This window comes from Bubalus bubalis, chromosome X (assembly GCF_019923935.1).
Source record: "Bubalus bubalis isolate 160015118507 breed Murrah chromosome X, NDDB_SH_1, whole genome shotgun sequence".
Classification (NCBI taxonomy): Eukaryota; Metazoa; Chordata; class Mammalia; order Artiodactyla; family Bovidae; genus Bubalus; species Bubalus bubalis.
Genome location: NC_059181.1, coordinates 105,927,048 through 105,940,049, shown reverse-complemented (window position 1 = coordinate 105,940,049; position 13,002 = coordinate 105,927,048). Strand labels below are relative to the sequence as shown.

Genomic DNA, 13,002 nt, shown 5'->3' with positions numbered 1-13,002 from the left:
TATATTTGCGCGTTAAGGTACGCATCCCATGACCATCGGCATTTAAAATTGCGACCTGGTTCATCCCTCCTTCCCCTTCTCATACTTTACTTTCTTTTTGGGCGCAGTTCAGACATACATAAGGGTCCTCTGTCTTACAGGTATTGCTTAGCCTCTCTCAGTTGATGGTTTTCCCTGCTGTGCACCCGGTGCCTGGGACAGTGTTTGCGTAGGACCATGTCTGATTAGGACAAATGAGCCATTGTGTGCTCTTTGGGGAACCACTTAACCACTCTGCCCCTTAGATGGTGCACCTGTACTTACTTTGCAGTCTCACTGTGAGGATTAAGTCACATAATGTGTAAAGCATCTGACATAGTTCAGTTCAGTCGCTCAGTCGTGTCCGACTCTTTGCGACCCCATGGACTGCAGCTCGCCAGGCTTCCCTGTCCATCACCAACTCCTGGAGCTTACTCAAACTCATGTCCAAGAGTCGCCAGCGTCACTGCCATAGTTATCACACTCTTTTGTAACTAGAGGCTTTCCTGGTGGCTCAGACTGTAAAGAATCTGCCTGCAACACAGGACACCTGAGTTCGATCCCTAGATCAGGAAGATCCTCTGGCAGAGGTGGCTACACCAATATTCTTGCCTGGAGAATTCCATGGACAGAGGAGCCTGGCGGACTACAGTCCATGGGGCTTCAAAGAGTCGGACACGACTAGGCAACTGACCCTCATAGTAACTATGTATCTACTTTTCTATCTACGGGGCTATGCTATGACTCCCATAAGGCAGGAACTGGATTTTATTCATCTCTGAAGCATGGACGTATAGAAAAAGGGTTAGGAGCATGGCTTCTGGAGCTAGATTAAATGGTTTTTTAATGCTACAGTTTACAAACTGTGTGACCATGGCCAAGATCCCTAACCTCTCCATGCTTCAGTTTCATGACCTGTCTGATGAAGACAAGAATGCTTGTTGCCTTAGAAAGCACTTAGAAGACTTCCTGGAATATATTACATGCCCACTATTATCTCTGCAAAGTTGTGCCTGCCAGAGAGAAGGTCTCAGCAAATATTTAACCAAGGGGGTTTCTTCCTGATTGTTTCCAAGCCTGACAATACCTTGCCAATTTCTCCCAGCCAATTCTTATCTGTGTACAACTGGACTCTGCATGATAACACTTCTTATAGAAACCCTGACAAAGATTCTTATTAGCTCCTGTACTTTGAGACCCTTAGAGGAGGCTCTCACGCCTGCTAATATGCATTAAACTGAGTAGGGTTTCTGCTTGAGTGCAGCATGGCTATATTTTTATGTAAGGGAATACAGCCTATACTCTGGCCAAATGTAAACAACCTTAAGAAGCATATATGGAATTTAGAAAGATGGTAATGATAACCTTGTATGTGAGACAGCAAAAGAGACACAGATGTATAAAACAGTCTTTTGGACTCTGTGGGAGAGGGAGAGGGTGGGATGATTTGGGAGAATGGCATTGAAACATGTATAATATCATATATGAAATGAATCGCCAGTCCAGGTTCGATGCATGATACTGGATGCTTGGGGCTGGTGCACTGGGATGACCCAGAGGGATGGTATGGGGAAGGGGGTTCAGGATGGGGAACACGTGTATACCCGTGGCATATTCATGTTGATGTATGGCAAAAACCAATACAATATTGTAAAGTAATTAACCTCCAATTAAAATAAATAAATTTATATTTAAAAAAATAAACCAAAAGTCACATTTTGGAAAAAAAAGAAGCATCAGGTAGAAATGGTGCCAGAAACATAAATACATGGATGCTAGGTAGTTCTGAGTGCTCTGTAGGAAAATGAAGCCATGTAGGGAGAGAGCATATAGTGTCAAGGCGCTGGTCCACGTGTGAGCTCATTAGAAGGCAAAACTTGAGCCAGGAGAGTGGAACCATGTGGTGACCTGGGGAAAGGTGTTTCAGGTAGAGGAGATGGCAGGTGCTAAGATTCAGGTGCTCAGTGTTTTAGAACAAGAAGGCCAGTAGCCAGACTGAGGTGAAACCTTAGAGGTAGGGGAAAAGGACATGCAAACCATCAGGAAGACTCTAAAGTTAAGTCCCTCAGTCATGTCCCACTCTTTGTGACCCCATGGACTGTAGCCCACCAGGCTCCTCCATCCATGGAATTTTCTAAGCAAGAGTACTGGAGAGGGTGGCCATTGCCTTCTCCATGGGATCTTCCCAACCTAGGGATCGAACCTGGGTCTCCCACATTGTGGGCAGATGCTTTACCATCTGAGCCACCAGAGAATACCTTAGGGAAGACTCTAGGACATGGTCCAAATGTAAGCTATTGCTCTGAATGAGGTCAGAAGCCAGTGGAGGGTTCTGGGCAAAGAAGTGACTGGATCTGCTTTATAGTTTTAAAGGTCATTCAGTGGTGTCTGCATGAGGGGCAAGGGGAAAAGCAGGGGCAACTCTTAGCATGCGGGTTGCTCTTGCTCATGCACAGATTCCAGAATCTTTGACATCCTGAGTGTCTCTTCTTCCTGCTGGTAAGAAAGAGGGTTGGAGGCCACCAGGAATATGAAGACAGCTTGGTCCTCCTCTTCACCTGAGCCCACTTCTTCCTTTTCTCCAAGGTTCTGATCAAAGCAACAGTCTTGGGCCCCTGCTGCTTTCAGAGGTGAACGGGTTAAGCTTGAGCTCAGCCTTCCTCTTCCTACTCACTTCTTCCTGTGGTGGCTTCCCATCACCCAAAAGGAAGCAATCCTATCTGCCACTGCTGAGCTCTCATGCTGTTCTTAAGTCCCCTAATGTCCTTTCCGAAAATTTTGGAACTTTTCACGAAATCATAGAAAATTTACCTTTTTTTTTTTTGCCTCCTGGAAGCCTAGGATGTTTTTAGAGAACTGATTTTTCACTTCTCCAGTAGAACATTTTCCAGCCATCAGAGCCATGCACATCAAGCTCTCTACCTGCTTCTTTCTGTGCCTCTGGCCATGCAGCTTCGGTGCCATCAGAAGATACTACCTGGGTGCAGTGGAACTCTCCTGGGACTATATGCGAAGTGAACTGCTCAGTGAGCTGCATGTGAACACGAGGTAAACCCAGGTTCTTGAGATGCTGGGCAGGATGGTGGGTGTGGGACTCTGGCTGGCGGAAGATACAGACATGGGTTACAGTGGCTATGATACTACTGAAGCCCTAAAGAGCATTTCCAAGTCACTGCCAATCCTTTTCATAGATATAACCTATTTGTCACATGCTGCCACTCTGGAAACTGGAGAGTGGGATAGAGTGAGGGCAGAGAGGCAAGAAGCATAAGAGATGGAACAAAACTTCTATCAGGGAGAAGAGCAACAAGACCCATCAGTATTACCCAGTTTTGGTGTAAAGATAGTATTAACCATGAATTCAGAAGCTTTTCATCTTTTCTGGGTTCTGGCACATTTTGGAGAGTAGGATTAAGTAATCTTTCCAATATTATCTGTGGTCATTGATTTAGTCAGATTTTCTACCTATTCTTCGGTCGATGTTTATTTATATACATTTTCCTAGAAAGCAATCCATTATGCCTAGATTTTATAGTGTATTGGAATCAAGTCACATAGTAGTCATGTGATATTGTTAACCTCTTTTGTGTCTGTAGTTATATCTCTGTTCTTAGCTTGTGTATGTTCTCGTTACCTCTCTTACAAGTAATACTTTTAGGACGTTTCTGGATTTTATCGCTTTTGTCAGGAACTTGCGTCTTTTGGGTCCATCAATTTCCACTTTTACTTTCATCAGTTCATTTCTTCTTCCTTACTTCCTTTGGTTCATTTTGTTGATCTAACTGTTTGCTTATTGAGTTGAATGCTGAAAACATTTATTTACAATTTTGTTGTGTTTTCTTTAAATGTGTATTATAAAGTTTTAAGCCCAGTACATACTTGATGGTAATGTAAATATTATATATGGTCATGTAATACAAGTATTACAATCTTTTTTGTTCTGCTTGCTTTGCTACCTACATTTCTTCTACCTGAACCTTCTTCTTGATTATCCCCAATCGGGTAGCCCTAGTATGGTAATATAGATTCATGAACACACATGTTTGCACATATATGCAAATAAAGGTTTTCTTTGTCATTGTTTTACAAAAATAGGATACTATACATTTTTCTCACTCATTAACACCTAATGGAATCCTGTGCAAGTCAATTTAATGACTATGTAAAATTTCTTTCCCTTTCTGCTCCTGCCTTCAATCTTTTCCAGCATCAGGATCTTTTCCAATGAGTCAGTTTTTCGCATCAGATGGCTAAAGTATTGGAGTTTCAGCTTCAGCATCAGTCCTTCCAATGAATATTCAGGACTGATTTCCTTTAGGATGGACTGGTTGGATCTCCTTGCATTCCAAGGGACTCTCAAGAGTCTTCTCCAACACCACACCTCAAAAGCATCAATTCTTTGGTGCTCAGCCTTCTTTATAGTCCAACTCTCACATCCATACATAACTACTGGAAAAACCATAGCTTTGACTATTCAGACCTTTGTCAGCAAAGCAATATATCTGCTTTTTAATATGCTATCTAGTTTTGTCATAGCTTTTCTTCCAAGGAGCAAGTGTCTTTTAATTTTGTGGCTGCAGTCACCACCTGCAGGGATTTTGGAGCCCAAGAAAATAAAGTTCATCACTGTTTCCATTGTTTCCCCATTTATTTGCCATGAATGATGGGACAGGATGCCGTGATCTCCGTTTTTTGAATGTTGAGTTTTAAGCCAGCTTTTTTACTCCTCTTTCACTTTCATCAAGAGCCTCTTTTGTTCCTGTTCTCTTTCTGCCATAAGGGTGGTATCATCTGCATATCTGAGGTTATTGATATTTCTCATGGCAATCTTGATTCCAGCTTGTGCTTCATCCAGCCCAGCATTTCTCATGATGTACTCTGCATATAAGTTAAATAAGCAGGGTGACAGTATACAGCCTTGTTGTACTCCTCTGCCAATTTGGAACCAGTCTGTTGTTCCATGTCTGGTTCTAACTGTTGCTACTTGACCTGCATACAGGTTTTTCAGGAGGTAGGTAAGGTGGTTTGGTATTCCCATCTCTTTAAGAATTCTCCACTGTTTGCTGAGATCCACACAGTCAAAGGCTTTAGCATCATCAATGAAGCAGAAGTAGATGTTTTTCTTGAATTCTCTTGCTTTTTCTATGATCCAGCAGATGTTGGCTTTTTGATTTCTGATTCCTCTGCCTTTTCTAAATCCAGCTTGAACATCTGAACGTTCTTGGTTCACGTACTGTTGAAGCCTGGCTTGAGCATTTTGAGAATTTTGAGCATTACTATGCTAGCATGAGAAGGCAATGGCAACCCACTCCAGTACTCTTGCCTGGAAAATCCCATGGATGGAGGAGCCCAGTAGGCTGCAGTCCAAGAGGTCGCTAAGAGTTGGACACGACTGAGCAACTTCCCTTTCACTTTTCACTTTCATGCATTGGAGAAGGAAATGGCAACCCACTCCAGTGTTCTTGCCTGGAGAATCCCAGAGACGGGGGAGCCTGGTGGGCTGCCGTCTATGGGGTCACACAGAGTCGGACATGACTGAAGTGACTTAGCTTAGCAGCATGCTAGCATGTGGAATGAGTGCAATTGTGCAGTAGTTTGAACATCCTTTGGCACTGCCCTTCTTTGAGATTGGAATGAAAACTGACCTTTCCCAGTCCTGTCACCACTGCTGAGTTTTTATATTTGCTTGCATATTGAGTGCAGCACTTTCACAGCATCATCTTTTAGGATTTGAAATAGCTCAACTGGAATTCCATCCCCTCCACTAGCTTTGTTCGTAGCAGTTTGCAATAACATCTACTTATTATCTCACAGTTTCAGTGGGTCAGAAATCCAGGTGGGCTCAACTAGGAACTCGACTTGGGATCATACAAGGCCAAAATCAAGGTGTTTACAGGGCTATGGTCCTTACTGGAGGCTCCAGCTTGGGGGAGTGGGGGGAAACCCACTTCCAGGCTCAACTGGAATTTAGTTCCTTCTTTCAGTTTCCATGCAGTGCCCTCTATCTTCATGCTAACAAGTGTACATCAAGTCTCTTTCATGCTTCAGATCTAACTTCAATTTCCATGACATCTGTTAAAACTTCTGCTCTGTCTCCCTCTTCCACTTTTAAGAATCCTCATGGTTACATTGGACCCACCCAGACATTTCAAGATCCTCTCCCATCTCAAGACCAACTGATTAACAACCTTAATTCCATCTGTCAAGTTTCTTCTACCACATAACAGAACATATTCCTGAGCATAATGCCAAGGGGCAGAGGTCATGAGAGACATTTTCCCTACCACAGGTATAATTTACATATAGTGAAACACACAGATTCTTAAATGTGCAGTTTGAGAAGTTTTGACAAATCATACCAGTTACATAAACACCACCCCAATCAATCATCCTGCAACCTTTTAGTAAGTCTCTCTACCTTGACCTGGCACCAGGCAACAAGCTCCTTTCTGGAATTACAAATTTGCTTTTGACTTTACAAGACTTTTATATCAGTAAATTCATACAGTATGCACTCTTCAGTATCTGGATTTTTATCTTAAGCATTGTGATTTGGAAATTTGCTCAGGCTGTCACATGAAGTTGTTCTGTCCTTTTTAATGCTGACTGTCACATGAAGTTGTTCTGTCCTTTTTATTGCTGATTAGTGCTCTTTTGAGGGAATATATCACAATGTATACCTTTTCACTGCCACGTTAACCTTTGACTTGTTTCCAGGGGTTAATATAAATAAACCTGCTGTGAACATTCCTGTACAAGTGTTTGTGTGGCCATCTGCTTTCATTTATCTTAGCTGCATATTCGATGAGTGAGATCGCTGGATCATGTGAAAATGCACATTTAACTTTATAAGACACTATGAACAGATTTCTGGAATGATTATACCATTTTGTACTCTCATCAACAATGCATGAAAGTGCCAGTTGCAACACATACTGGGTATGTGATGTTGCTAGACAGAGGATGAGATGGTTGGATGGCATCACTGACTCATTGGACATGAGTTTGGGTAAACTCCAGGAGTTGGTGATGGACAGGGAGGCCTGGCATGCTGCAGTTCATGGGGTCGCAAAGAGTCAGACACAACTGAGTGACTGAACTGAACTGAAGTATTTTAGTATTTTAGTTATTTTAATGTATTTAAGTATTTTAGTTATTTTAATGACTGATATCTTACTGTATGTTTAATTTTACATTTCTCTGATACTAAAGATACTGAGCGTCTTTACATTTGTGATTGACCATTCCTGTATATTATTTAATAACACAATGATGCAAATATTTAGCCTGTTTTTACATTGGGTTGTCTTATTATTGTTGAGTTTTGAGAATTCTTTATATATTCTGGATACAAGTACACTTGTTTTCAAAATTTTCTCACAGCACAAAGATTTTCATTTTGATGAATTCCAATTTATCTATTTTTTCCTGCTAGTTGCTTGTGTTCTTGGTATCATATCTAAAAAGCTATTACCAAATCCAAAGTCACAGAGATTTATACCAGTGCTTTCTTCTAAGAGTTTTATAGTTTGAGCTCTTATATTGAGTTATTTGAGTTAATTTTTGTGTATAGTTTAAGGAAGGGATCCAAGCCTGTGGTTGTGCAGTGTGACTGATCCTGAAGTAGAGGCCCAGACGATCAGTAGCCTGGTATCTAAATGAACCATTGGCCATTTATCTGTTAATATTGGACTATTTAAAAATTAGTGTTGAGATAATTGTACTTAATATGTTGTGCTTGTATTATAGCGTGCAGGTTGAGGTATAGTGAATCACAGTCTGTATAAAACTGAATGGAGAAAACGATTTATTTAGTATCTAGATTTCTTTTGTTTTATAGGTAGTCACATGTATTTACCAGGAAAAAGTTGATAGAATTTTATTTTGATGATACCATTTTATAGTCCAGATTATTTTGATACTGATTAACAGGATAAGCTGACTCTGAACATATCCTGACAACCTCTGCCAAGACTTGAAATAAACATCTGGGAAATTCAGTTTTATATTATCTATTCCTGCAGCTGCTCAACTTCTTCTAAGCAAAGGTCAGGGAATATAATAGGTTTTCCGATGGATTTTAGATAAAATGTGAAAGAACAGTTCACGTCAAGGACATTGTTGCGAAATATATTTGGCAAGATTTATATATCAAAGCCCAAGGGAAATACACAAACAAAACCCCACATAAGTTAGGAAAGAGTAAAACCTGTGAACCTAGGAACATTTTGTCACTTACTGTGCAGATTATGCTGAATCAGAGTTATAAATCACGTCCCAGTTGACTAGGGCCTAGGCCTTCTGTTTTCTCTGTTGCACAACCTTGTTCTTTTATCTAGCTTTTGATTTTTCCCTTTCCCCTCAGAGAGAGAAAAAAATTGTTTCTGTGTACTGGTGATCCTGTTCCTTCTCTGGTCTTCCAAGCTCTTGATCTAGTAAACACTTTTTATGTCTTAGATTTTCATTTTAGTCAGAAATATTAAAGTGAAAGCACTGTGCTAGTGTGTAGCAAAATACCTATCTCTGGACATAGATCTGAGTCTTGTTAGAAACCACTGGCAACTTCAGAGAAACTGGGTAAGGCAGACTCAGCAGAATCAAGGAGATGGACTAGGCAGAGGAGAAGGGAACAAACTAGGGAGGAGTTGATGACTGTGCCTCAAGGTTGCCAGGAGATGGGACAAATCAACTCAAGGTTCAATGACTAAAAGCCCTGTAGGTCTATGCCAAAGCTAGTGCCATGGAAATTTCCAGGGATGGATGAAATTAGAGCACATTGAAATATTAATTAGTGTCACAGATTGGGTTCCCTAGAAGCAGACTGTGAGATAGAGATTGTCCTGTAGGAACGTTATTTAGAGTTGTCTTGGGATCAATACCCGAGGAAGCAGGAGTGGGCAGAGGGAGAAACTGGGCCGCTGTGCAGGCCAGCCCTCCACGGAACTCTGGAGCTCAGATGACCCTTCTGAGTTGTCCCGGTTGGGCCAAGGCCACCAGGCCCCTGTATCTCCGTAATGATCAGCCATTCAGTTCAGTCACTCAGTCATGGCCAACTCTTTGCGACCCCATGAACCACAGCACACCAGGCCTCCCTGCCCGTCACCAACTCCTGGAGTTTACCCAAACTCATGTCCATTGAGTCAGTGATGCCATCCAACCATCTCATCTTCTGTTGTCCCCTTCTCCTCCTGCCCTCAATCTTTCCCAGCATCAGGGTCTTTTCAAATGAGTCAGCTCTTCGCATCAGGCAGCCAAAGTATTGGAGTTTCAGCTTCAACATCAGTCCTTCCAATGAACACCCAGGACTGATCTCCTTTAGGATGGACTGGTTGGATCTCCTTGCAGTCCAAGGAACTCTCAAGAGTCTTCTCCAATACCACAGTTCAAAAGCATCAGTTCTTTGGCGCTCAGCTTTCTTTATGGTCCAACTCTCACATCCATACATAACTACCGGAAAAACCACAGCCTTGACTAGATGGACCTTTGTTGACAAAGTAATGTCTCTGCTTTTTAATATACTGTCTACGTTGGTCATAACTTTCCTTCTAAGGAGTAAGTGTCTTTTAATTTCATGGTTGCAGTCACCATCTGCAGTGATTTTGGAGCCCAAAAAATAAAGTCAGCCACCGGTTCCACTGAACCCTGACTATCCTGGGAGGGGGTGTGGCCTGCTCTGAAGAGGGGCGAGGCCTGCTCCAGAAAGGGGTGCGGTCTGCTCTGGGGTGGGTGTGGCCTCCCTGGGAAGGGCCCGTGGGCTGCTTTGGAGAGGAGACGTCCAGGCCACTGTAGGCGGGGCATCGGCCTCTAGAAGAGACCTGAGCTCTAGGCGGGGGCGGGGGTGGGGGTGGGCCTCCAGCAGCACCCAGAGCCCAGGTGGCCGGGTTCGAGCACTTTCCGAGCCATTCTCCACCCCCGCAACCTCGTCTCCATCACGGCCCCCACCCACTCACCCTCCATGTCCTCACGTGTATCGGGGGCAACTGCTCCAGGTCCCAGGGGCCGCTGCACTGTGCCCCTCAGCTGTGGGGGCTGCCCAGGGGTGTGACCCAGTCCTGCCCGCCTCCCGGTGGGCGGTACCCACCTCCTCTTCGTGGCGGTTCCCCGTGGGCTCCTTTGGCGCGCCGCTCCTTGGGTAAGGTAGTCCTGGGTACCCAAGGGGCGCCCCTGGCTTCTCAGTCAGTGAGACCCCTGTGTTTAGCTGCAAGGACCTTCTGGAATCGCTGAGCCCAAACAGAGCTACAGGCGGGGACGGGCGGCACAGACTCCTCGGGGGAGTCATAGGGGAAAAGAGATTTGTTTGCTGTCATTCTTTGGTTCCTAAATCCCTGTGTTCTCATTGGGGCCCCAAAAGCATCTCTGAATCAATGCATATCCGGCACCTTGGAGGCTGACCCTCTAGCTTCGTGGAGCTTTAGGTAGAGAGGTCCTCCAATTCCTTTCTCTGTCTGGCAGTTTCTGGATGGGGTCAGATCAGATCAGATCAGATCAGTCGCTCAGTCGTGTCCGACTCTTTGTGACCCCATGAACTGCAGCATGCCAGGCCTCCCTGTCCATCACCAACTCCCGGAGTTCACTCAGACTCATGTCCATTGAGTCAGTGATGCCATCCAGCCATCTCATCCTCTGTCGTCCCCTTCTCTTGCCCCCAATCCCTCCCAGCATCTGGATGGGGTGGCATCCGATAAATCCAGTGAATGCCATGGTCGTGGGCTCACTGCATCACCTCCTTTGCTGTACACTGGTCCCAATCTGTTAGGATGCCATATGGGATCCTGAATCAGTGAATCAAACCCTCGGTGAGTCCTCAGGTGCCAGTGCTAGCTGAGACCCAGCAGGCAGGAAAGCTAACATATCCCTGGAATACATGTCACTTCCCACCAGACTGAAGCACCAGCCCTGCTAGGATGGAAGGGATTTAAGGCAATCATTTTGCCACCAAATATTTGGCTAGTGTGCGTGATGGACCAACTGGGAACTCAGCAGTGGTTTCTCTTGCTGGTGGGTTGGATTTTTAGAGATGACACTAGTTAAATGAGCCTGCAGTTCAGTTCACTTCAGTTGTTCAGTAGTGTCCGACTCTTTGTGACACCAGGAACCGCAGCACGCCAGGCCTCCCTGTCCATCACCAACTCCTGGAGTTTACTCAAACTCATGTCCATTGAGTCGGTGATGACATCCAACCATCTCATCCTGTCATCCCCTTCTCCTCCTGCCTTCAATCTTCCCAGCATCAGTGTCTTTTCAAATGAGTCAGCTATTCAGTGTCTTTTCAAATGAGTCAGCTCTTCAGTGTCTTTTCAAATGAGTCAGCTCTTCGCATCAGGTGGCCAAAGTATTGGAGTTTCAGCTTCAACATCAGTCCTTCCAATGAATATTCAGTACTGATTTCCTTTAGGATGGACTGGTTGTATCTCCTTGCAGTCCAAGGGACTCTCAAAATTCTTCAACATCACAGTTCAAAAGCATCAATTCTTCGGTGCTCAGCTTTGTTTATAGTCCAACAATCACATCCATACATGACTACTGGAAAAACCATAGCTTTGACTAGATGGACCTTTATTGGCAAAGTAATGTCTCTGTTTTTTAATATGCTGTCTAACTTGGTCATAACTTTTCTTCCAAGGAGTAAGCTTATTTTTAATTCATGGCTGCAGCCTTAGTCAGTGGGAAACTTTGCTTTTGGGTCCATTCACTAATTCTCTCCATAGCCATTTAGCTTATATCTTGACAGCACAGAGATGACATGTGTCAAGGCTGGCTAATGGTAACAGTCAGTCATGTTGTCTATGTTATTCTTTTATGCTTCTTCCACAATAGATACTGTCTGAGGCATGAACATAGGACATGCAGGTCTTTTTATTTTGCACCCACTGACTAATATGCTTTGGCCCCAGACATTAGTGTCCCTGACTTTCCAGTCCTTTTCCTTCTAGGCTCCTGAACAGACAGTCAAGCTATCTGCTGCTGTCCATCAGTCTCAATATATTTGAACACTGGGCTGTTTCTCTTTCTGTTCAAAGTGAAGAAGCAACAACTTTAGCCAAACTGTGGCCCATTGGGGGATATTCCTTCTCCACTCTCTGTTAAGTCCAACCCTGAGTGGGGCTGTAATACAGCGTCAGTCCATTTTTGGCTTGCCCCTGGGTATCAAGCTGTGTGTGTGTGTGTGATCAGTCACTTCAGTCATGTCTGACTCTATGACTCCATGGACTGTAGCCCACCAGGCTCCTCTGTCCGTGGGATTCTTCAGGTCAGAATCCTGGCGTGGGTTACCATTTCCTCTACCAGGGTATCTTCCCAACCCAGGGATCGAACCCAGATCTCCTGCTTTGCGGGCAGGTTCTTTACCACTGAGCTACCTGGGAAGCCCCACAGCAAGCTGACCCATCTAGAAATAAAGCTCAGAGTTTTTTCCCCCCTTAGCAACTGGTTTCCAGGGATCCCTGACATGGCTGTAAGTGTAACGTGAGGTACCAGCGACCGTGTAGCAGGACTAGATGAGATGGGCTGTTGAGGATCCGTTCATTCGCCCCAATCCATGCAGGTCTCCACTCCATGCTCCATGAATCAGCTGATTTTACTGGAAGGGCTTCCTTATCAGCATGCTGGCTTCAGGCCCTCAGCCAGCACAGAGTCATCTGTCCCGGCCTTGGGCTGGCCAAGCTGCTCGCTGGGCATGTGCTTTCTGGGGCGATCTGGAAAGCCTGGGATGGACTGAGATGCAAGGCTCTCTGGGATGGGAGGGAGGCGGGGAGTCACTTATCTTTTAATTCACTAGATCGCATTTGAAAAGGGCCAGAAGAATGGTCTCCTAGCTCCCCTGATGGCACCTCTCAATGACATCTTTATTCAAAGTTCAAGATGAGGTCTTCCTTCCTTCCTCCTCTTGGCCTCCTCAGTCAGCCTCCCTGAGAGAGGTCCACGCACACTTGGGAAGAGTATTTGCAGTCAGTCTTGATGCTTGACCCCTGCAAGGCTGCAGAG

General features: G+C 44.4%; 1 protein-coding gene across 4 annotated transcripts in view; it reads left to right on the top strand.

Moving 5' to 3' along the window:
* Positions 1–13,002, top strand: part of F8 (coagulation factor VIII) — a 146,788-nt gene that overhangs the window by 771 nt on the left and 133,015 nt on the right. For 2 of the 4 annotated variants that reach the window (XM_025276850.3, XM_025276848.3), the window contains exon 2: positions 2,855–3,066. In XM_025276850.3, coding sequence (XP_025132635.2) covers positions 2,921–3,066 — 146 coding nt within the window. In that variant the 5' untranslated portion in view covers positions 2,855–2,920. The remainder of the gene's footprint in view (positions 1–2,854; positions 3,067–13,002) is intronic. The other 2 variants (XM_006060854.4, XM_025276849.3) reach the window with 2 other exon arrangements.